At 41.8% G+C, this 26,025-nt stretch overlaps 2 protein-coding genes across 6 annotated transcripts; one reads left to right on the top strand and one right to left on the bottom strand.

Moving 5' to 3' along the window:
• Positions 1-783: 783 nt before the first annotated feature.
• Positions 784-11,070, bottom strand: LOC142377158 (uncharacterized). Its single transcript, XM_075460984.1, has 5 exons — positions 10,805-11,070; positions 7,312-7,400; positions 5,103-5,193; positions 1,814-3,917; positions 784-1,712 (listed from the first exon to the last, which is right to left on the bottom strand). Exons 1-5 carry the CDS (start codon positions 10,881-10,883, stop codon positions 1,616-1,618), a joined length of 2,460 nt encoding a protein of 819 aa, XP_075317099.1. The 5' UTR covers positions 10,884-11,070; the 3' UTR covers positions 784-1,615.
• An 8,946-nt stretch (positions 11,071-20,016) lies between these two features.
• On the top strand, positions 20,017-26,025 carry irf6 (interferon regulatory factor 6). 5 transcript variants are annotated; one of them, XM_075460988.1, is made up of 9 exons: positions 20,043-20,315; positions 20,402-20,501; positions 20,627-20,805; positions 21,147-21,342; positions 21,427-21,519; positions 21,647-21,874; positions 22,176-22,568; positions 22,935-23,053; positions 24,904-26,025. In XM_075460988.1, the coding sequence occupies exons 3-9, from the start codon at positions 20,632-20,634 to the stop codon at positions 25,132-25,134; spliced, it is 1,434 nt and encodes a 477-aa protein (XP_075317103.1). In that variant the 5' UTR covers positions 20,043-20,315; positions 20,402-20,501; positions 20,627-20,631; the 3' UTR covers positions 25,135-26,025. The 5 variants fall into 5 exon arrangements, with proteins under 5 accessions (XP_075317100.1, XP_075317103.1, XP_075317102.1 ...); XM_075460985.1 differs by lacking the exon at positions 20,402-20,501 and having other exon boundaries at positions 20,017-20,135; positions 20,631-20,805; XM_075460987.1 differs by lacking the exon at positions 20,402-20,501.

Genomic DNA, 26,025 nt, shown 5'->3' on the forward strand with positions numbered 1-26,025 from the left:
GTGGTCCTCATAGCTTTATAGGGAGTAGGACCTTCACCCAGAAGATAAAGGTTTGTGTTCCTTATGTAACCAAAGTGCTTTGGTGTACAGTACTACCAGTCAAATGTATATTTTTGCAATTATTTGACTTGGTCTTTTTCTCCTCCTTTCTAAATTGTTCATAGATAAATTGGGGGAAATCAGTATTGTTTTTGGGAAGGATTGCTGCAAATATTCCCTTTCACCACATTAATGTTCTTCTTCCATATGTGCCAACAGAGTTGTAGGTGTTTATATGTGATCAGTGTGGGCAATTTGCCCAGAAATGAAGATCGCATGCAAAGAGAAGCAGTTAGGTTCTTATTCATCTGCGGCCTAATACTGTAGACGCAAGTTAATTATTTTCACATGATGGCACTGGTCCAGCTTAACATCCCTTTGTTTGCAGAATTACTTGTGCTTTAACATGTTTTGGTAAACTTCTACATCATCTGCAGCTTATTTGTGAATACTTCTTTTTTTACGTTGAAGCGTTCTCACTTCGCAGTGCTGCTTTGAATTAAATCAATCATCGGTTACTTGAGTTCTTCAGTTAACATGCGATGGGCTCCCGATTCACACCTGTAGAGTCTGAACAGTAACTGAACTCATGTCAGAGGCTACTGCAGAAATGACTGACAGTTTGAAAATGGGTGCATTGTGGGAATGTGATTAATGCCATAACTGTTCTAATACAGAGACTAACAGCAAAGGATATATTATTGGAGCAAATGCCAAAAATAAAAATGTGAAGAGACATCAACGTAATGTACAGAAGTTTTGTATTTTACACAAGCACACAAATACAGCTAAACATATTACTGGTTGAATTTATTTCGAGTTATGAGTGTTGGGATGAATGTTACAAAGAACTGAGTTTGGAGATTTAAAAAAAAAACAAAAAAAAAACAGTACAATACAGAACTGCATCTCCATTTGAATCTTAAACTGCTATGTACATCAATAATGTAACTACATGACTATAAATCTTCCTGTGAAGAACACGTTAATAGATACAAATTTTCTTAGATCAATAAATATGAGAGACAGATGCTGGAACTGAACCGAATTAAATGCTGACTTTGCACCAATACGCTTATATAATGGACATGTAACAATGGGAGAACATTTCATTTACAGGGCACATAATTACAACAAACAATTATGTTGTGTATTGTACTATACAATAAAGATTACTGATAGATCCCTGGAAGACTTACATGTAATATCTAATTTATCTCTAGAAAATACTTATTAAGTGACAATTACGCATGTGGAACTAAGACTGATTTAAGGTTGTGGTTAAATGGGCAACATATGCAATGCGCACAAAACAAAACAGCACTTTAAAATAACTGAAATTGGTCCATCTGACAGTCGCTTTAACAAAGTACATATTTATTCAAAAAGGCTAAAGAAAGCCCTGTGACAGCATGATCTCCATGATTAACTGAGCATTCACAATCTAACCACATTTGTGTCTCAATATCGCTGGCATTTTTTCTGTGTTGTACAAATTCCTGCAAATAAAAGTATACAATAGCGTATAGTATGCACTGCTGCATACATTGGAGCTGCATCTGCTTGGGACAGACCTTTAAGAATCCTCTTTGGTAACAAGAGTAATGGGCTGTTTGGTTCCAGGCCGGATGGTGAAAGTCTTACCATGTTGGTACTTGGAATGGGGTCCATTGCTGTGAAAAGACACACATTTTGAGTAAATACAGTGATCAAAAACTGGGCACATTGTCTTAGAAAAGGGACGTGTAACATTTGATGGCTGACAGAGCCCTACCTGGTGGGAGCTTTTACTTGCGAGTTCTCATGAAATTTTCTGGCCACTTTGCTCTCCAACTCCCGCATGTCCAGAGTTGCTGACTTGTTGACAACGGGGGAATTTTTGGCCTGTGCTTTGGCTTTTGGTGCAACAGGGATCTTATTGTCCTCATCGGACAAAGTGGTGGCCCACTCATCAGAGGTGGACTCGGCCTCCGTCGCTGGGGCCATTTTGTGGTCCATTTCCAACATCTTCTTTTGTAAGATGCCCAGAAGAGTGGCCTGACTGGGAGAAAGAGCGGGTGGTAGCTGAGCGGGGGCTGGCTTGGGCTTTGTCTGGACTTGTGGCTTTGGTTTGATGTCAATGTCAGAAGGTGGGAGTTTTGGAGGCGGAGGGGGTGTGTGGTTTGGAAGAGGAGCAGGAGCTGGAGCTGAAGCTGGAGCTGGAGACTGAAAGACAGGTGGTGTTGGTACCTTTTTTAGAGGCGGATCAGGAGGACGGATGGACGGGGGTGGCTCATTTATCTCATTGAAATCATCAAACTCTGGTGGTGGAGGGAGCAATGGGATATTCAACTCCCCTTTCTGATTATTATGCTGTACAGCCTGAGAAACTGAGGGGCTTTGCTCTGCACTTTGTCTCTTCTCAGCCAGGTTGTTCACAGTCAGGGATGGAGCAGCTTTGACTCTACTAAGAGCTGGATTGGAAGACTGTATCTGATCAGGACAGCTGGATTTTTCTGGAGACTGAATTGTCTGCGCGTGTTCTACCTGCCTAACAGACGGTGTGCTCTCATGTAATCTGTGTACCGTAGGAGTTAGAGAAGATGAGCCAGACCTCGAGATGACATTTAACGGACTGGGACTTGAGTCACTTGGTGGAATGCTTGCTCTGGGCTCTTCACTCTTCTTGGTGCTGCCTTCCCGTGACAAAGAGTGAGTTGCTCTGTGTTTTTCTCTTTCCTTGGCTGCCATTAAGAGAGCCAGTGGAGATGCTGCATGGCCATCTCGAGCCCCGTGAATTTCATTAGCCCTCAGATTGCGTAGTTTACGATCAAGCATTGGACTAAAGTTGTGGCTTTGACGTGGAGATACTTCGAGTTTCTTGCTCGTCTCTGAATTGACCTGAACGTTAGTCCCTTTCTGAGGCTGCTGAGACTGTGGCAGTTTGCTTATTTCTGACTGTGGAGAAACTGTGTTTGTCACTTTCTGAGGCTGCTGAGACTGTGGCGGTTTGCTTATTTCTGACTGTGGAGAAATTGTGTTTGTCACTTTCTGAGGCTGCTGAGACTGTGGCGGTTTGCTTACTTCTGACTGTGGAGAAACTGCCTCTGTTTTAGCCTCCTTGTGAAGCTCAGGTAGAGGTGATTTAGAGGGTTGGATCATTTTTAAGTTCTCCTTCAGTTCTGGTGCATCTTTGGGAGCTGGTTTAGGTGGTGTAGCCACTTTAGGGGCTTCTCCATCCACCTGGACAAGCACGGGAAGAGAGTTAACGGACCCAGAGTCTTCCAGGAGTAACATCTGCTTCGGTCTTGCGTCATGATCTTCATTTACACAGAGAAGTTTGGTCTTTGGAACATTATAGAGCTTTGCTGTGTTTTGGGGATTGAAGGTGGACAATGTGGGTGTGTGCACAGGCGGAGGAGGTGCAGGAGTGTGTGGGGGGGGGTCAAAGTTAGAGACGGAGGATAACCTTATGGGCTTTGGAGGTGGTGTCTTATGAGTCTTGTGCTGCCTTTCAGAAGGGGGCTGTGGTGGGGCAAATTTTGGACGTTCAGGAACTTTGGTTGGTGATGGACTAGAAATGGCTATAGATGATGCAGAGCCAGAAGAGCAAGTAGACGGGGGTTTTGGTGGAGCCATTGGTGGCGGTTTTAGGTGGGATAAATCTTCCTCCTCCATTGACAGTGGTGGAAAAGCAGGTTTTGGTGCGGGCATAGAAGGAGGCTGAAGGGCTGCCAGGTCTAGGCTGTTTAGGTCACCCATGAAGTCCGGTGGAGGAGGGATAAAACTCAGTGGAAGGGGTGGAGGGGCCATTGAAGGAGGAGGAGGAACAACCAAGTCTCCCCCCGCAAGGTCAGGCAGAGATATCACAGATCCATTGGAAAACTGATCTCCAGCAACTACACAAGATAGAAAGGAGAGAATAATTGTGAAAAGTCAAGGACTGTTGTAACAGGAGTACTTAGTATGTTTTTAGCATATTAAGAGAGAAAGATTTGGTCTATTCAGATACAATGATATCGCCACAATGATTCTGAATGTTATCACATGCTTCCATTTTACATTGAGAAAACCCCTATTCAACAGTGTGTGGAAATCAATTCAGCAGTTTCAGCAGAATATCCTAAAAGTAAGAAACTAAAAGACACAAAAGAATGAGATCATCTCAAATAAGGATTTTTTAAGCCTGAAAACCAAGTGAGATGAAAACCTTAATCTTGTGAAAGTCATCATCGCAAAACTAAAATGATATGAATGCAAACACTCCCATTAGGTAAATCTACCCTCTATCTGGTACGGTTGTTTGGACATTTTCCGAGAGCTTATTGAGCAACTGCCTTGACAAACATTCACCTGACCTGTATTTCTCCTATTTTGATTGCTGTGATCCATCAACTGAGTCTGAGTAAAGGCACTACAAATTGACCTCGGCCCTACAAAGTTTAAATAACACTATTCTTGCCTTGAAGGCATGTTAAAGGGGAACTCCGGGGCATTTGAAGCGCATTTCCATTGCTAGAGGTTGTCAAATACTGACGGTAGGACACAGAGAGGTGCAAATCGGCGCTCCCTGTGCGGCGATTGATGCCCAGTAATATTGTTGTAATGTTTTAAATACTTGAACGCAGTTTTTCTAGAGAAGATAATTGTTTCATATATGGGAGTATCGTCCATTGACTCTTTTGGGCTTTCACATGCGCGAGCCTACCGACAAGAGGTAAGTGACATGCTGTTTATAAAGTTGTTTTGTAACGTCCCCATGCCAGTAATGTGAGAACCATGCATATGGTTTTGATGGTAAGGCTTAAGACTTTATTGTCGGATGGTTTATAAAGTGGTGTGACGTTTCTGCAGTGTGCAAGTTGTTGTTTTACGTGGAAGGGTTAGCGCTTGCCCCTTAGCCACCACGTATTTGGTTAGCATGACAGGCTGCGGAAACGCGGCACAGGGAGCGCCGATTTGCACCGGTCTGTGTCCTACCGTCAGTATTTGACAACCTCTAGCAATGGAAATGTGCTTGAAATGCCCCGGAGTTCCCCTTTAAACCAAAAGTAAATAAGAGACTAGACTGGTTAGATGCTCACCTGAACCGTTGAGCTTTGGACCATTGGCTGGGGGGAGGAGAGGGACTGTGGGAGTTGGAACGGCAAACCCTTGAAAACTGTCATATGAAGACTGCGAAAAAGATATCAAACACCATTAGACGGTTTCTTACTGAGCAGTCGCAATGAGACTACAAAGCGTACATTCTGTTCTTCAAGAGAAATTTTTTTTTTCTATTTTTCCTTGCAAGATTTCACTCTTGAGGTGAACAAACCAGTTTTCAACTAGTGCAGGACTCGTGCTCCTTAAAAGAAAACGATGCATTATTAGTGTCAACAGAAGAAAAGATTTCATGGATTTTCAGCTCTTAGCATTATGAGGAATATGCACTACTACAACTACTAAGACAATACTCAGTGTTCTGCTCAAATCGGTACTAAAAATACATGACCTTAGCGTTGTCACAATAAAACTATAGGTGGAACACCTCACTTTCACATTCTTCAGTGATGAAGAAAATTTAGTGAATCAGAGGATACACCTATCATTCGTCGCACCATCTGTTGTTGCTACAGTGGCCTGGCCCAGAAAATCGCAGGCTGACAAATAGATACCTGTGTGTTTGTCTGTGAGTAAGATGGAAAAAAAAGAGAGACTGACAGGCAGAGAGGCGCCGTTCACTTCACAGAACCAGCACCACCAAAATAAACACAGACTGTTGACATAACAGAGATCCTCGAGACTTAACAGAGCAAATGCCCTTCAGAAGGGCACAAAATCCTTTCAGCAACGCTTGAAATATTTTTAATCACCGTGCGCCTTGGTGCATGTCTGCTGCAGTCCTCACAACAGGTTCAATGGTTTTGTGAAATGGTCTTAGTAATGAGCTGGTAAGAAATCCGAATACACGAGAGCTTGAAATGCTGTGTTTCAGCTACATTAATGCTTGCTAGCAGTAATAAATCTAAATGCTACAAATCTAATCGACAAGTGTTTAAATAAAAAAGCAACCGGACTTCTTTTCTTGGCTCACTTGTTCTTCAAGGAGGCTTCTTCAGTTCTAACCAGGTGTGTCTGTCCCAGCACAGCTCGTTAGCCTGAAACTCCTCACAAGTCAGTTAGAACTGAAACAGCCAAGAAAAGGAGTCCAGTTGCCTTGTATTTACACACATCAGATCACTGCGACCTGGAAAGACTGACAAATTACACAGTGGTGCTGGACAGATAACAGATCTGACACATAAATTAAAATTGGTCTAATCCACTGTAAGTGCAAATTCAGCCAACAAACCAAGTCCTCGAAAAAGTTGGACATCCTCTTGATAACACACCCTGAACTACACTGTTTGCTAATGATCCCGCTTACGTAGCTGCGTCACAATACAAGGGTGTGTCAACAGAGATCCAGTGTATGATCCAGTTTGATTTCATCTGCTCTGCCTCTGCACTATGACTCACTTTCAGCTGTCGCAGCAGTCAGAGGCGTCCTGCCCATGTGCTGCTGGGTGTGCCACGTCCACATGCCACAGAACACTCCCAAACATCAAGGTGAGGTGTGTGAACCAGAGCGCAGACGAGCTGTTCATTTGCGCCATGACGAGATAATGGGTGTCATGCATCTGTCAGTCATACGGACTGCTAACGTGGAGCTAAGTTAAGACGAGTCGCTCTCAGAACTACCTAAAACGTAACTTGTGTTTTAGCAGTGCAACCACACTGCAGTGCATGACGAGATAGTTACACCTGCAAAGACATGTACGTAAAAGTATCCTTGCCACAGCATAAAACGCTCCATTACAGATACAAGTCCTGCATTAAGAGTTCCACTTAAAGAAAGGTACTAAATTAATTCTGTCACATGAGTGTGGTGGAATAACAAGTATAATATCTAGAGGGCTTTATTACAGATTTCCATTAGGTCTTAATTTGTTATTATTCAACTTTCTGCCATGACAGTGGAATGTCTCATTTCTTGTAACAATCTCTTACTTCCAATCTAAGACGGATTTTGATTTAGCTTTTATATTATCGCCTGCCTCTATGGCAATATCACGTTTTCCTGGAGCGATGCCTCTCATAACAATATTGCTTTTCATTCAAAGATAAGTGTGAGCCTTATCTCTCCCACGTGAGGTATCAATAAGGAAAGTATGTCAACAGAACAAGCTTTAAACTTAAACAAACTCTCCAAACCACGAGCAGAATGTTCAAACATTAAACAGGATGGTGAAGTTTTACTGAGATACTCACAGCATGATGATTGACTGTGGGTCTGGCCCGTACGCTGGCAGTCCCTGACTCAAGGATCGGAGGTGACCCCAGCACCAACTCCACATTGTCTGATGGGGGGAAAAAACAAAAGCATTTATCATCCCCTAGATGGTGCAGCAAGTTTTGATCTTTTTTTTTTTTTTTTTTTTTTTTAGATCTAGGTCTGTTTATGCATAAACCTCATGGAAAATCTGGCCCAAGAGTGGAAACAGATTCCTTGGAGTAAGGCCAAATCCCTATTGCCTAACTCTTGACTCAACCCCCCCCCATTTTGCAGCTATAAGGTCCCCCATTTCTTTCAGGGATCAAGGAGTAGTTGATCTGGGGGCCATTTGGATGACAATAGATCAACATAACTCTCTAATCCCAGAAAGACAAGGCTCCAACGTATCTCTACAAGTGGGAGAGGAACTTGGACCGGGCCCAAGTCTCAGTCATTTTAAACGTGCAGGTACTGGAATACTGTGAGCGCCAAAGTGGCTTTTTAGTGGCCGTTAGTAAACCTGATTATCTGCTGCGTGGTCATTTGTTGTTAACAACCAAATAGCAACACACAGCTCAACAAGTTATTGCAGTGTTTAATTACAGTCTTCACTGCGATAAAGTGAAAGTTCAGTTACTTATCAAAAGTATTTGCATGATATGATAGCTAAACATTGTTTTCATCGTTTTTTTTTTTATTATTATTGTTATTGTTAAAAATCCACTGCTCATACTGGAAGCTTTGGACCCTAAAAATCCTCAAAATTTGAGCCAAGAATGAAAAAAGACCATTTTCAATAGGCGCCCATGTCAAACAATATTTGTCTCTACTTAATTCAGGAGCAACCCTAACCACATGCATGGGACAATGGTGACTTCAAAGAGCAGTGGGGCAAAGAAACAGAAACTAAAATCTCAGCTCAGCTTAAGATGCAGAGGCACAAACACTGACAGTTTTGGGAAGCTGAAAACCTTTCCTTGAACTGACGCTGTCAGATGTCACTGGGGTTGAGTGGGTAAAAAGACAAAAACAAGAAAACCATCATCGCTGTTCATTCCAGTGTCTGCCTGTTTGTGACTGATGAGAGATATTTGTCACTGGGAGGCACGAGTCGGTATGTTCTTTCAGCTTTCAAGAAACATTCGTCATCAGGGCTGCAAACAAAGTCCGACTGAAGACTTAACAAACAAGGAAAGCAAAGCGTTTCTCTTTACATTTAACTTAGTCCCGGGACAAAATCATCACGATGTCGTTATGATTTGCTTGCGCTTTAAAGCAAAAATAGGATGGTGTCACTCAAGAAAAATGTGGGAACGACAGCAGAATGAAAAGGCTTTGGTGTCCAACCAGTCTAACCAAATGATTCGTTTCCCTATTGTGTCCGATCCTGATTTAAATAGACAAATGTTCTCTCTCATGTTGCGGCTTTGCATAGCAATTACTCTTTTGTTTCCTGTTCTCACCAGTGAATTGGAACTAATGTCACATAGAGCTGGTGCAACCTTTCGGTAAACTGATAGCAATTTGTGAACATTGTCCAGGGTTTGAGTTACCACTGTTAGTTGTGATTTTACAAGAGCTTTTTAGTTGTTGTGCCTGGAGTCTGCTTTTAAATGACACAATCTTTGTGTTCAATTTAAAATCATTTAAACTCCCACTGAAACAATGACTGTAGTGATGCAAGTTCATTCTGACTGCATTTCATGATTTCTCCTCAATAGATGGCATTGTCATGAGTAATAAATGTGTATGCAGTGGCCTAAAAGAGTTACATGTTTCTCTCTCTCTAAGAACTGATTACTGAAATGTACTGACATAACGTAGCGATGCAGCTTGTGAGAGAATTTTTCTAGTTAACAATCATCATTAAAAACAGGTGACCTAAAAATTCCAACACTCGAAACACATCCCATCAATTAGCAGCTACAAGCTAGAAGATGGCAGTCAGGCGTTTTCTCTGTAATGTGATAAAGAAACTGCCGTCACTAGCAACATTGGTGGTCGCGCTGAGGTCTGAAAGGCCAGGAAAACTCACTGAGAAAATTGCTTGTTTGACAGCAAAAGACCTAAAAGAGGATTCAGCAGACTCTGAAGTGGTGGTGAACTGCTCTGATGTGAAGCCACTCATCCTCCACCCTTCTTCTTGTGCCCAAAAATCAGAAGCTTGAAAATGCAAATCCAAACAAATCTGCTGAGTTTTAGACACAAATCCTGTGGACTGATGGAATTGAACTGAAACGCAAAGCTGTAATGGGAAAAGGTGTGTTTGGAGGAAAAAGGCTGCAGTTTCACGAAAAGAACACTTCTGCAGCTGTCAAGCACGGGAGTGCATGGATCGTGCTTTGGAGAGTGACGCAGGGCACATTTTATTTGTACTGGGAATAATGGGTTTAACTAAACACAGACAACAGACAACAATCCAACAGATTTTGGAAGAAAAACACCACAAAAGATGAAGATGAAAAGAGAATGCCTCTGACCACACGACTATGTTCCTAAACATACGCCCCAGACCACAATGCACGACCTCAAGGGATGCAAACTAAAGGTTATGTCATCACCCTCACACTCTCACAGTCTAGTCATCATTGACTAATCTGTGGATAAATCTCAAAAGAGGAGCGCATCCAAGACACTTTAAGAATATCTAAGAGCTAGAGGACTGTTGCAGAAAGAGAGGGCAAAAATCCCTCCAATCAAGAGTGAAAGACTGAGCTGGTTTGGAAAGAAAAAATATTGTGTTTAACTGCCAAAGGGCGTGTTGCTAGGAAACTGCCCAAACTTTTGCTTAGGGTGCCCATTTGTTGTTATAAAACTGTATTAAATGACAAATACTAATGAATAATACTACTGAAAATATCTCAGAGATGTGTCCATCTTTAGTGTAAGGCTTTCTACTCGCCCGGTTCATTCACATTTAGACCTTTTGAAACTTTAGCATGTAAATATGTCATCATAGAGTATATCGCTTTTATCATTAAAGGATACACCAGAATCACAAGATCTGATAAGGCTACTCTCTCTCATAATAGCCACACCCAAACTGTATCAAAACACATCCATGTCATATAACTCAAGAAACTGTTGTTTTGGCTGTATCATAAAATACAACATTTTTGCCACCATGAATGAAATTCAGATCAGAGTGAGCGGGTGAGTGTGGAGCCTGATTTGGAAAGTCACCCAGATTATCCGAGGAGGGACACTGACATTTAAGAATTATTTTTGCCGTTCCCTCGATGGCACCTGCCGCTTTTTGTTAAACGGGAATCTTTTTTAAAGTAGGCTACCAGCAGAGGAATAATGAAAGAGGAATTTAAGGCACGCTTGTCAGCAGTTTTAACGTAATCATGTGTGAGTTTCCTAGAAATGGGCTTTGACACGGTTGCTCTTGTCAACACCAAGTCCAAAGGTCGTGGAAGTCGATCGTGCAAACACCTGTTTCCCCCTGCTGACTGCGGTATTTGCCTGAACCGGCGGTGTACTCACCCATATCCTTCATTTTGACGTTGGTGTCGAAGAGAGAGTTGTTCTTTCGACCCAAAAAATGCAGCGATCCTTTCTTCATTGTTATTGTTTGTGTGTACACGGGATACTCTTGGCTTGGGCGGGGATCACTGGCTCATTGTGGTCGGCAGGTAAATCCGAGGTAAAGCGCAGGCGGAGGGGAGGGCTGCTCTTGACTTTCACGGCAGGTGCACCACAGGACCACAAGTAAACCTGATTCCAGTGATTTGGTTCAAACTTTTCAAGGCGCACTGAGAAAAGTGGAGCAAACTCCGCCCTCTGCCCCTTTCACTGCGCCTCCCTGTTTCTATACACTCCCAGCGAGCAGCAGCAGGTGAGGCCACGGCTCTCCTTTTCAGCCACATTCCAACACAAGCCTCACCTGTGGTCTGAGTGATCGGCTTTAAAGCCTCACTGCGCCGTACTCTCACGGCTCAGCTCTAATTGCCGTGAAATGACTGTCATTGTCATCTGCACTTCAAACACATGACACATCTGCTTAAAGGGATAGTTCGCCTCTTTTGACATGAAGCTGTATGACATCCCATATTAGCAATATCATTTATGAACATTGACTTACCCCCCGCTGCGTCCTGTGAGCCGAGTTCCAGCTGAGTTTTGGCATTGACGGTAGTCCGCTAGTTGGCTGGGGTCCCGAAAAAAAAGCGTTTTGCTTCTCAAAACAATATGCGTTCAAAAGAGTAATACATTCGCATCACAAAATCGTCCATCCAGAAAAAGTCAGACCTCACAATTGCTTGGCTCTATTTTCTTTCCCTTCGTATCACTGCGGCTGCGTGAACCGTGCAGACCGAAGTGCAGACCGAGCAGTCCCCTGCTTCTGAGCAGTAAACACCGTAACAGGTGCAGCTATCGGCAGGTGGCTGAACGCATTGATATGAAGGGACAAAAAATAGCGCCAAGTGATTGTGAGGTCTGACTTTTTCTGGATGGACGATTTTGTGATGCAAATGTATTACTCTTTTGAACGCATATTGTTTTGAGAAGCAAAACGCTTTATTTTCGGGACCCCCAGCCAACTAGCCGGACTACCTTCGTCAATGCCACTTAAATGAGCAAAACTTTAACAGTTCTATTCTGTCCCCCTTCATGGTCTAAAACAAGCCTCAACAAAATGAATCAGTGACTGCCATATTTATTCCTGAGGGTATTACAAATTTGGGATTTAATTTACATATTTCAAGTAGTTATTTAAATACCAAGCTTTTAATGACTTAATAACAAGGTTGTTTAAGTATTAATGCTGTCCAGTAAACCAGGCAGTTTTTGCCCCCCTTTGGCTAAAATATTTCTATTAAGTGTATCTGCTGCACCTACACCTGGTTGTCCAGGAGACAAACCACACTGGTCCATCCAGTTCCTCCGTCTGTCGTGAGAATTCACCTCACTGCTTTAAATGAAATGCAAAGAATGTGCTAGCAAGATCCTTGAGTGTTTTACCTGTTTGTTGTCCTGAACATACTGTACACACAAGCAGCAATAGTCGTGCGTGCAATGAGCTCACTTATTTCCACATTTAGTTATTCAGTGGGGACCTTTTCTTTTAATTTAATTTCCCACGATCTAGTAAAGCCATTTAAATGGCTAATAAAAGTTTTTATCATGTTTTGTTTAAACATAACAGCGTCCTGATGAATCAGCAACTTCTGCTTTCTTCCTCTTTGTTCCTAAAATAACGTAACAACAAGTCGTACGGATCCCAAGCTGCCCATCGACTAAATATAACACGAGTATGAAGACAGCCGTGGCTCAGTGGTTAGAGTCGGTCGTCCAATAACCGGAAGGTTGGCGATTCCCACTGTCGCCACTCAAAAAAGATTGATGGAACTAATAGCTGGAGGGGTGTCAGTCCACCTCCTTGTCACGGCTGAGGTGCCCTTGAGCAAGGCACCATACCCCCCATGCTCCCCGGGCGCTTCATGGCTGCCCACCGCTCCAGGTTGGCATCTGTCCCTGTGCATGTGTGTGTCAACAGGTGCCAACCTGGATGGGTTAAAAGCGGAGGACAAATTTCGTGTGTATGCATGTATGCATGACCAATAAATCAGATCTGATCTTAAGCTTGCATTACATTTCCTTTCATGCATGTGATGGCAACGTAAAAAGACTGAAAATAGTTTTGCATTCCATTATGATGATGAAGTTCAGCTGGAAGAGGAAATGAAACTGTAGATGAAATCTGAAACAAATTTCTTTTGTGGAGGAATGAGATTGGAGACAGCTTCATCTTCGTGGGTAAAAAGTAGTTCCACTAAAAAACAGGGACACTGTTTCTGGAAAGAGTTGCTGACAGATTTTCAATGATGTATTACTGATAAATGCTGTTTTCAGATTGTCATTGTTGTGTGCTTGCACTTGTCGTACGCTGCCCGTCCGATGGACCTGTTTTCATGTCATTTTAATTTCATCAGGGATTTATGTTTGTTTATGAATTCTCTGCTCGCTCTGCACATTGTCCACCTCAGTGTTGACATTTTTAATTTAGTGCCTGACAATGCTTACATTGGTGTCTTGTAGTTGTTTGTATTTTATCATATTTAGTTATTTATAAGTATAACATGTGCCCAGTGACAAAGATGAAAATAAGTCAAACTTCTTGTGACTTCATATTAAGTTTTACTAATGTGCATTCTCACTGTTAAACTACTAAATAAAGATTTTTTTTTTTAAAAAAAGCCTTTTTTTTCTTCCTTGCGCAATGGAAGCAGTAAACTCAAAACAAGGCAAATCAAACTAAAACTACACGTGCAGCTAAGAATCTAAGTAAGAGCTTGTTTTATAATGTTGGCATTCTGACCCTTTGGCATGTGTAGCGTTTTGCTGTGACACTCTATTATTCGTGAGAGAAAATGCAACTAAAGTGTAAAATTACAGCGTTATTGCAAGGGATTCAACGGTAATATTGCATCAAATGTATAGACAAAAAGCTATTCTTAACATCATCCCACTTTGGCTTCTGTATCTAGGCAGCTTATTTCTTTTCTTTTGATTTTGACTAAATGAATATGACGAAATTGACTGGAATGATTTGGCTTCTATTGGATTACTAGGAATTGGATTGTAATTTTTTTACATTGGATTGTATCGTTTACATTTTTTGTCACTTGGGGATTCAAACAAAAGAGCTTATTTCAGTAGTTATGCTCTTTATTATTAGTACACATAAATTAATCATGTAATTGTCAAGATTTCAAATTTCCTTCACAGCTTCACATGTAGTTGAAAACATGTTGGGAGAAGTGTAGCAGAAGCTCTGCTGGGCATATTGATGTAGTGGTTGCAGTGATTCTGATTTAGCTTTTTAGTGATGATTTAGGTGTACTTAAGCCTACATTTCATGACAAAATATAGCTTTTTGACTTTAGAAAACCCCCTAGTGCAGTCCTGAGAACCTGTTGAAAGTTAACACAGAGGCCTCACCTTAGCCTAAGAGAAGTGCTGTACACAAACCCAGCACTGACATCTGCTGGTAGGAAATATATCTGTCAATCCATATTTGTCATTTTTACAACTGCAGTCTCTTTTTTTTTTTGTACGCAGTGAAATGAAACTCTACATGTTGCTGAAAAACTGTATACATGTTTACCTTTAAGTGGGTTAGAAGCAGAAGCAGACTCATTCATTTCATTAGCTGTACATTTCACAAGTCTTCTGCTTTTCTTCAGCTGATTGACATACAATGGCCCTCATTTATCAAACTTGCGTAAGACGAAAAACGTGCGTAGGTCGTGTGTACGTTCTTTTCTGCGCAAAGGTTGGCATTTATCAAATCCATCGTGAGCGCTAGCCTGGGAATTCCCATGCTGCTTTGCGCTCGATTTCATTCTCACTGCAAAGTCAGCCTGGAAACCACCGCCCTTATTTTTGCTAGAGTTTGGGAACCAATCACAGAACGGGGGGGGGGGGGCAGCAAGACGATGACGACGTCTATGCGCTACACCGAAGCTTGTAGAGCGTTAATCCAACATGACAGCGGACACAACGTTACCGTTCAATGCAGCCTTAGAAAGTGTTTCGGAGTAGATTCACCCTAGGGTCATTTGAACCGTGACATCCAGCCAAGTAGCCCACCCGAAGTTTTTCCGATATTGGCTGAACATCAGCTGAGTTACCGAGTTATCCCGAATAGCTTAGTACAAGCGCTAACGGACCCTGGTCCGTATCTCCAAAATTACCACACTAAAATCACATGTCATGACACCAAACTTCTACAGTTGTACAAATATGGTCTGTACTCACCAAACGATGCATTTGGAAGTTTGTACATAGTCCAGGAGTTTATTATTATCATCAACACAAGCCTGATAGCTTTTCTGCTGCTAAAGCTTCGTTAACGTCACTTCTGGGAGCCGGGAGCTTCAAAGTAAGATGAGGGTTGATCTACTACTGTAGACAACAAAGCAAGGCTGCTCAATTTCTCCATTATTAAAATAAATTCACAACTCTACAACATAAAAATTCATGTAGAATATAGCATATAGGCCTACTTTGTTGTCAATTTAAGTAGCTTAGAGCGCAAGTTTACTTTTATTTTCCATTTTTTTCTTCTTCCTCGTCGAATTTCTGTCGTCATCTGGTATAAGTGATACAATTGGCTATGAATCGCGCGCAAAGCAGCATGGGAAGAACCTGACGTCATTTGATAGACATTCGTAGCGCCCAATAAACGGCTCTAGGCATTCGTAAACCACGCCTCAAATACGAGAAAATGCACACCTAGTTCCCAGACCACCATCTCATCGAGATTGTGGACGCGTCAGCCAGGCTACGTGAGCGCAGTAAAGATGAAATCGCCACGACAGGTCTGAGGCCGGTGTACGCACTTTTCCATTTTGACTTGCGGTGACTGCAACACAGCAGCGTCACTAGTGCGTGCCTCAGGAGTCGCAACAAATCTCTAGGTTAAAATTACAGACTTATCACTTCAAAGAAGGTCCATGTTTTATTTGACTTCAACATAAATATAAACATAAACGCAAATTAAATAAATTAAACAAGTACAACTCCGTAATTGGAAGAGTGATGGTTCATTATTCAACCGCGCACGCTCACACCGAACAGGAGAGGCGCTTTAACACTGCGCATACGCGCACGCGTGCCACTGTGGAGAGGTGTATGGCTCCTAAAGCTGGATCTGTCTCTCGGCTGCGGGGGGAACCCTTCTATATACGCCCGAAAAGGTATGCAATATTATTATTGCATGCGGGGATCTCCATACATTGCCCAAAAAAATGGAGTGCCATTTCCAGATGTACATCCAGAGGACCCCGTACCCAGAGATCCCTACCACCAGCCTGCACAGCCAAGAGCGCTCAGGAGAGAGGAACTTATTCAGCGATTCTGACTTTTGGTAAGCATTCTGTTATTCAAGGAAAAAAGAAAGGAGAACAACGATTTCTTTCAGCATTTATTCTGTGACTTCAGTGTTTCATTTATGTCTTTCAATGTACTGTCGATAGATTGCATGGTGTGTGTTAAAGCCATCATCCACTTCACGATCTCTGTTTGTCTTTCTAGGACCCCTGTGGTCAACACGGCTGGCCGGTGTGACGCTGCAGACCGGGGGGCAGTAGCCTGAGGCTTCGGATGTTGACGGGGCCGCGTATTCGTCGCGCGGGTCAGGTTGCCCGGATGCCACTTCGGCTTCATCTGTGAATGAAAAATATTAGTTTGATTAGGAACCTCATTTGTGTTGAATATTAAAGCAACTGTGTTATTTAAACGTCGTGGGTGTGCAGTCATTCTTACCATTCTCGAGCTCTGACATGGGCGCATCAGTGTCAAGTTTCCCTGGCACGCCCGATGAGGACGTAGCTCCGATCAGGCCAGCCACCCTCTCCTCCAAGGCACTCAAATCCAAACCTGGATCGGACCCCCCCCCCCCCCCCCCTTCTTTTTTTGGCCAATTTCATATCGGACCACTTCTTCCTGATCTTATTGGAGAAAAAGTAAAACATCGTTCAATTTTAGATTTCATTTAATCTGGAGTTTATCACATTTTATTGACCATCACAGTAGGGGAAAATACATAACTCGTCCGGTCTGCGATTTACATCGCCAACACTGTTGACAGCCGTCCCAGCTGTCAACAGCGTTGACAGCGTTTCTTTGCCGCCTTTCGTCTATCCATGTCGCAAACTCTAGAGGTGCAGCCTTTTGTAGAAGGCGTGGTTAGGATCATTACGATGGATTTCAGCCGCCGGATTAATCAACAGCCGCTCGGTTTTACGATGGGATTGGTGTGGTACGCATGTTCTGTAAATCTCACTTGAGCCTCTGCGTACGACGAGTTCTCCGCTCATATCAACGATGCTTTCTACGACGGCTTGATAAATGAGGGCCAATGAGTTTAACTCATTCATCATCATACGATGTGTTACATGAATTCAACCCATCACTTTAAGCAAATAAATTAGCAAACATCTGTTTCTTCTTTCCCCTTTTCCATTGAAATGTAATCAAATCAAATTTAAACAGTCAATTTAAAAGAACAGACAAATATATAATGATGAGAAAACAAATAAATAAACCCAGAAACCCCACAGGGACCAAGTCAAGGCATGTCTAACAGAACAAAAGTAGAGTGCAAAACAAAAAAATACCAAATACACCTATGTGTCAGTATGTAATAGTCCCCAGTTGTCTTTATGTACTGAAAAAAAAATCATAATCTAAAGATGCCCTTGAGTTGTCGCTTCTTTGACAAACCATGGACTAATAAATATGCCCTCTAAATCATTACTATTACCTAGTTCATGAACCCGGCGATTTGATCATTTTACAGTATGTCATAAAAATAATAACAATAATAATAATAATAATAATAATAATAACACTGGCAGCTGTTATCAGCCCAAACTCAACGACAGAAAATTAACCTTTAAAACATTTGCCGTTTAGCGTTTATCCCCACACGGGTATTGAGGGAGTCATAGCAATTACCAAATCACATCAGCAACTCAGGACCTTCACGACTTTAAGTCAGAATGGCATCTTTGGCACACATTGAACCTTCTGATTCAATGCAGGAAAGTTCCAACCTCTGTTTTATATTTCAAACATCAGTTGACCTCCATCAGCTTTAATCTATGGATTCTTGTTGGAATGTGATATTATAACTTGTCTGTGTGTAATATTCAATTGTTTAGACTATCTTCTAACCCTTCTTCTAACCATCCCGGCTGAGAATATGATTGAATAGTTTTCACCATGTGAAGTATGTAAAGTGCTTCAAAATAAGTAATCTCAGGGCACTTTAAAGAGAAAACATTCTACTTAAATTTAAGTCCAAATAAATTCAATTCAATTGCTATAATGCCAGTTCACCTGTCTGATTCAATCTCACATTTTGAACATGCATAGAGTCGAAGGCGACAGTGGACAGGATGAACTCCTTTTTAACAGGAAGAAGCCTCCACAGAGACACAACCATACACAAAAACACCTGGGCTGGAATACCTGCTGTGGGACAGACAAAGAAAAACACAAAGTTGTTGACAACGGTAAATGATTCAAGAAGGGTAAAGAGTAAAGACAATCAGGTGAAGAAAGGTGTATCGTGTATTCATCATGTGAGGTCACCTAGCAGTCCATAGGAGTCATAACAGATGGCTCAGAGTTACCCAAGCCAGTCCTAACTCTAAGTTTTATCAAAAAAAAAAAAAAAGGAAGGTTTTCTTAAAGGTGAGGAGGGTGTCTGCCTCCCAAACAAAGGCTGAATGCTGGATGCAAAATGAGGGAGTCTGAGAGCTGGTAGCTCTGCAGCCCATTTTGTTGTGTGGCCCTGTAAAATCAAACAGCAAATACAAGGAAGCCCTCCTCACAGGTGTTTGTCAATACCATAGTGAAGTGAAGTGAAATTTATTTATATAGCACTTTTCAGCAACAAAGCGATCCAAAGTGCTTTACAACACAGTACAGAAATAAAAACATCAAAAAAAATTTAGCTAACGGTAAGATTGGTATAACTATAACAGAGCAAAAGTAAATTTAGCTAATAGTAGGATTGGTATAACTATAACAGGTCATTTGAGTAAACTAACAAAAACTACAAAACATGGATAAACTTTCCTCTAAGGGGAGGCATTTAAAAATATAGCTAATAACAGAACGGTTGATATAATGAATGATAACAAATCTTTACTATACTAAGTACAAAGCCGTTCGGTGGTCTATAAATTTAATGGGAGTATTTTAAAGTCTATTATTTAACTTGGATAAAACACTTTCATCTTAGAGGAAATATTAAGGTTGATATAGTGGTAATAGGTCTTAGTAGACCATTTGAATATGACTAAGTTTTCCTCCTAGTGAAGCATTAATAAGACAAATCTATTTGATAAGGGTAGAATGACAGAAGAAATACCACATAGACAAGTGAGGTAAGTCTAGCGGTTTTTGGTAGCTATGTTTGACTAAATGTACTGGCCTGAAGGCAAAACACAGATGCTAGAGAAGAAAAATCAATCCGAATGAGTGTAATTAAAGCATTATCATCTGGTGGTCCCTTTGTAGCCCCTCCTTTTAGTCAGATTTGTGGTATGTTGGGATATCTTGAACCCCCCAGTTAATCCAAAAGCAACATGAATATCATTTGAGCTGCTGCAGGAAGCTGGGACTTTATGACTTGCCTTGACCCACGGCAATCCCACACAACCATCACCTACAGGCCTAAGCAACGATCAGTCTTCATCCCTAAAAATAAACACACACACACACACACACACACACACACACACAACAAGTCATTAGCACTACACACACGGACACTGGCGCATTATGCTTATTAATCCGATACTAGCTAAAAATGAGTGATGGGTGCAAAGTTTCAGGGCGTGGTTTGTTGTGACTCATGGCTGTCAATGGATCACCAACAACTGTCCACCTGCATTGTGCCACTTTAAAGAGCATCAGGCTTTTGTTCTGCTAAATGGAGACTCCCAAGTCTACCTGCTGGACGTGTCGACTCACAATGAATCTCAATGAATCACGTAGCTATAAACAGAGGGAAAAATGTATTTAATTATTTAAATTGAGAAGACTCGATGTAAACAAAACCACAATAAATGTTTTAATAACTGTTCGTGTCCGGATCGGAGTGGAAATGCAGGAAGGTACGTGGGGAAAATGAAGCGTCGCGTGCATGCTTCACGGCAAAACTCAAAGTTGCTCAGAAAAGGTGTGACACCGGCGTGACGTCACCCATGTACCTGAGTTTCGGTGAGGAGGAAGACGAGAAGGGAGGAAGGACGGAGCCGACAGTAAAAACATCGGTTCCTCAAAGTTCACGGAGGTAATACTTTCTCTCGGTGTTTTCAATCGCTCAGCCTCGTCGAAGTTGTCGTCGGTTAACTTTGTTCAGGGTAGATCTGCGGGGAGTTTGGACTCAGACAGGAAACTGTCGGTTTTGTTCCCAGCTGTTGGCTCACAGCTTATTAAGGACAGAGCGCAACAACTTCCTGCTTGGGCTCAGGTATGTTTGCCCCCTCGTTATAGTCGCGTTTGGCTGCTCTCAGTTTAGTTTTATTTCTCTTAAAAACGACAATTACTTCATTATAGGATTCGACCTGCAAATAGAGGCATGAATGCGATATATTAGTTTCATGGTGACGTTTTGCCGTTTTGAAATCTGTGGAGAATCCGGACTTGCAGGATTTTGGTAAACAGACAATGCTGCAGCATTATTTTATTGTACTAACTGTCAGTTTGGAAAATGACGCACGCTTCCAGACCAGTTCAGTCTGAACCGACTGTTTGTCTTTTCTTTTTTTTCTTTTTTGCCAGTCAGGATGTCTGTCACTCCTCGACGTGTCCGCCTCAAGCCGTGGCTCGTCGCGCAGGTGGATAGCGGAAGATACCCGGGTCTGGTGTGGATTGACCGTGAGGCCATGCGCTTCAAGATCCCATGGAAACACGCCACACGACACACACCCCAGCATGAAGATGAGGACACCATATTTAAGGCAATGTCTCTTTGGCTTCAGTGATTTCAGAAGTCCATGCAAGACGATTGTTTTTTTTGTTTTGTTTTGTTTTACAGCAATGACAAATCTAGGCTTAAGCCATGGAGGTTGTTGGTACAGGATTTAGTCTGTACTTGTGTTGCTGTTTGTATTGTGGCATTGTTTCAGTCTTTTATGAGACTGCATGCTGAAAGCGATGTACACTGCAACCAGAAACCTTTCTGGACATTTCTCAAACGATGCACTCCTGAGACATGATGACACATTAAAAAAAAAAAAAAAACAAGACCCAAGACTCACTGTGTAATTGATCCCTCTATTGTGTGGAATTGTTTCTTCAGGCGTGGGCTGTGGAGACCGGGAAGTTCCAGGAAGGAGTTGATGAACCTGATCCCGCAAAGTGGAAGGCCCAGCTTCGATGTGCCCTGAACAAAAGCCGAGAATTCAAGCTCGTCTACGATGGCACCAAAGAGGTCCCCATGAATCCTTTGAAGATCTATGACGTCTGCGACATCCCGCTGCCCTTCAGTAATCAAGGCAAGCAAGAGCTGCTTGTGCGTGACTCACCGTTTCATGGATTTTAGGATTTGTCATCTTGAAATGCTCCTTTTTACCCCACAGCCTCCTCAGACGCAGGTTCTCGGACTCCAGATGATGATGATGGTGATGATTTTCCTCACACACCAGATTCGCCTCCTCCATACCCCTCCAATGGTGAGTGAATTTTACTCAGGCATTAGCACTGGGTCAGTATGACCCACACAACAAGCATGACAAATATACACATATTGATTGCTGTTATCAGTTAATAATTTTCCCTTTTTTTTTTTTCCTCATTTAGGCACCAGTCCACCGCCGCTTATAATGTGGTCTCCAATGGGCTCAGAGTCATCCATGCCGCTCCCCAGTTGTCCTCCGTCAAATGAGGTCTGGCCTAAAGAGGAGCCTGCAGATGTGGAGATGCAACCTACACCTCTGGTTGACATGCCTGCTGCTGCTTTGCTGCAGCCCCCTTCTCTACCCGACACCTTGTTTGCCTCTCCAGAAATGTGGATCAGTTCTCTCCCAAGTGAGTGTGTCAACATCAAGCAACTAGGTTAAATCTTGTGTAGATGATGAATTAAGAAGTCATTTTCTGATTCAAATTATATCTACAGTCAGTATAGAGAGAATGTACAGTGATATGTTTTTCGTATCTAAACTGTCACAGTGAAGTCGGGGGTCATGGTTTAATTTTGTATTAATAAACAAAGAAAAATGTAAATCACTGTTTTTGGGTGGACTGTTGGTATAAATGAAGGCATTTCTTCAGTTAAGAAGTTCAGGGATTTCAACACGTGTCCCCCCCCCCCCCCCTGTTTCGGACCCAGTGACAGACCTGGAGGTGCAGTTCCTGTACAGAGGGAAGGAGATGTGTCCCACCGTGAATGTGAGCAACCCACAGGGCTGCAGGCTGTTCTATGGAGACCTCGGACCCATGGTTAACCAGGAAGAGCTGTTCGGGCCAGTGGACCTGGAGCAGTTACGCTTCCCAACCACAGAGCACATAACCAATGACAAGCAGAGGATCTTCACCAGCCGCCTGCTGGATGTGATGGACCGAGGTCTAATCCTGGAGGTCAGTGGCCACGACATCTACGCAATACGTCTCTGCCAGTGTAAGGTGTACTGGTCCGGCCCCTGTGCTCCAAACCCAGCTGCACCAAATCTTATAGAGCGGCAGAGGAAGGTCAAACTCTTTTGTCTGGAGTCTTTTCTCAGTGGTAAGTAATATTTTTTGCTGTTTAATTTAAAAATAAATCAGTACTAACTTAGAAATACCAGGCTGAATAAGATGTTCTAAACCCAGATAAGAATTATATTATATCCATCACTTTCTGTGTAATGCTTCAAACAAACATAAAACAGCAAATAGGCAAACTTTACCAAGTTTCCTAAAATTTGGCTTCATAGTTTCTGTCTGTTCTTGCAAAAAATTAGGAAAGGGCACATTTGTACACCTCCGCTCCCGCCTTTTGGGACGGGTAACCTTGGCTTTAGAGCTTAATTGTGATTAGGAGATCTTTCTCTAGAGAATGAAATGTTTTTGTGGTGAGTAATTCATATAAATTTCTTTCCTCAACGTACAGGTGTGATAGCTCACCAGCGTGGCCAAACTCCAATCCCTCCTCAGTTTGAAATCAGCCTGTGTTTCGGAGAGGAGTGGCCCGACGGAAGACCCAGAGAGAGAAAACTCATCATGGTCCAGGTAAGAAATATTGGCACGTTGTAAAGTAAACCCAAGAAAATTTAAAAAAACGCACTACAACAATAATTTTGGACCATTTCCTAAACATTAGCATTTCAGAACGGAGTTTCTTTTTGCACAACATGATTTTGTCCAAAGAAAACAATATTTGTATTTGCTTTATAGCTAATATTTGGTGTAAAAAATAAAGAAAGCTGAGAACACTCGTGGGTTGCGGGATTACAGCGAAAACCAACCACTGTTCTTACAGTCACAGCTTTGTTTTTGGTGTTTGGTTATTTTTGTATGAGCAGTTTGCAGTGCTTGATTAAAATCTGTTTAACGGGTGGACAAACGGGTATTTACACAAGCCTAACCTGGCTGGGGTCAACCTGTAGTGGGTCATTTGTGTTTCATCGTTGCTGCAATCGTGGAATGATTGACATTCTTTCTACTTGCCTCAAGCAGACCTGGCATGTCCCTCAGTATTTGTGTCAGTTACAGTGTGAGAGAGATTTTTTTTTTTTTTTAAGTTGATGAAAGTTAATTTGTTTTAGAAGATGGCATTGCTTAGCTTGAACCACTAAGTCTTTAATATGTAGATGTCACTGACTGACTGACTGATAAAACTGTGATTGTCTGAAGTCGGTCAATTTTAATTTGGTGCCTGTTCTCTCCATCTTAGTGCCAAAGCACAAAGAAACACACGGGTACAGTTTTCTTCTGCCTTCATCCAGGGCTTCCACCTCTTACAGGAGGGTTATACTTTGCGAATCTGTAAGTCTCTGGTTCGGCACATAACAGAAATGTGTTCATCAGTGAGTGTGCATGAAGCTTTCTGCCCTCGACCATGTGCGGCACACATCTGATCAAACGCAGCGTGGTCTTCCATGAGAACACTAAGATGGCAGCCAGCTATCATCAGCTCATCATACAATGAGTGTGAGACTTAAGAACAGACCCCTTTCCCTTGGTGCCGCAACACAAGCTTTTCTCACACAGGGAAAAGAAATTATGAATGATGACGAAGGGAAGAAAAGAATGTCAGTAACATCACAGTGTTAGAGTTGGACTGCAGATGGACAGACGACGCATAGCAGCACAAAGCAGCTTAAAGTTTTTCAAACCAGCCAAATTTAAAATGAGAAAAAATCTGTTGGTTATTTTATTTTTACCTCAGTGATCTAGTCTCTGCAGCATCGTGTCACTCCCTCTGTCATACAATGCAGATGCTGGCAGAAGTCAGAGCTCTCGCTGTGGTCTCTTTTCTCTGCTTTGTATTTCAGCACAGACATTCGCAGCCCACATTGTTTGAGGGTCCTAACTGTATTTTGGTGTTTTCTTGTTGGACTGTGGTCAAGTTGCCTGTAACTCAAAATACTTTTTTTGCAACATGACTTTTAATTTTCATAAGCTTCTTTTCAATGATGTTTTTTTTTTCTTCTTCTTTCAAATCTTCCGTCGTTGGTGATGCTTTTACTGAATCTTTTTTTTTATTTATTTTTTTTTTATTTTTATTTATTTTTTTTTTTTCATAGTGCCTTTAATTGCGTGAAGACCTATAACTGAGTGTAATCTTTTAGGTTAGGTGGTGTAAAGAGAATTTGTGTTTCTCATGTTAGAAAAGTATTTGGTGCAATTACAAAAATACAAAGAAATTAAAATGAATAAATACATTTTTGACCTAGTGTTTGACCAGTGAGCTGTACAATCATATGTTACATCATAGGAGAACAAAACAAGTTGAATTCTGTTTTTATTTAAACATCAGCCAATTATTTGAAGGACAGGATTCTTATTCTGTGTGAACCACAAGACTGTAGAGGATGTTGTTACTGTGACTCATGTTCTGACCCTCTTACTCCTTGCAGGTCATTCCTGTGGTGGCCCGGATGATAAATGAGATGTTTTCTGGAGACGGCACACGGTCGTTTGACAGTGGCAGTGTTCGCCTTCAGATTTCAGTCCCAGACATCAAAGACAACATAGTAACCCACCTTAAACAGCTTTACTGTCTACTGCATACCCACCAGGGCCAGGATGGCTGGGCTTTGCCCCCTGGCTCAGGCCTGAACATCGCCCAGGCTCTGCAGACTCAGTGAAGCTGCCCACACTGTGAACTGTTGTGTATCTGTGTATTTCACACTGCTACTGAGAGTTACCAACTGTTAGCAAAGAAGTACTTATGTGTAATCATATTTAGAAGTGTGCACACTATACTCCAGGATTCATACTTTTTTTTTTTTTTTAACTTCTTTTAGGTAAAACTGTGCTTTGACTATGCCTCTGTATATTTGAGTTATGCCTTGAATCCTTTATGTATCTATGTATAAACCATAGTCGGTTGCAGTGGCTTCGTGGGCCAAAGTCCAGCTTGCTGCAAGGGAACATTTATCATGGTTAATGAGTTACAGATGTTGACCTGTGCCTTTTTTTTTTTTTTTTTTTTTTTTTTTTTTTTTTTTTTCTATCCACAGTGAGTCAGAGATTACCTGAATGTCCAAGGGGATATCGATCATGAAGCGGGCATTAATGCCTTTTTATCTTTTGTCTATAAAACAATACTTCTAACATGAGTTTTGTATATTGGAAAACATGCTGGCATATGTAAATTGGAAGTATGAATGGCTATGGATTTTTTTCTTTTCCCCCCTACACTTCATACATGATCGGAATGTCCACTGTCCCAGCTGTGATCCAATATCATTCAGTGTATTGACTTTTTAACACATGGACAGATTTTCTCTTCATTTTCAGAGTTTGACCAACAGTTTGTCCTCAGCCATTTAATGTTTCCTTTTACAGTTTAGGTTATTTGAGTTCTCATATTTTTTCTTTTAAGCCACAAGTTGTAGCCTTTTAGTGAAACAACATTCAGCTACATGTTTCCTTTTAAATGAATTCCACTGCACTTTGGGTGCTGAAATATGTTTTATGGTTTGTTGAATGTATTTACTGCATGTCTATTTTATCAATAAAAATGCTGAAAAGTT

This window comes from Odontesthes bonariensis, chromosome 3 (genome assembly GCF_027942865.1).
Source record: "Odontesthes bonariensis isolate fOdoBon6 chromosome 3, fOdoBon6.hap1, whole genome shotgun sequence".
NCBI classification, from domain to species: domain Eukaryota; kingdom Metazoa; phylum Chordata; class Actinopteri; order Atheriniformes; family Atherinopsidae; genus Odontesthes; species Odontesthes bonariensis.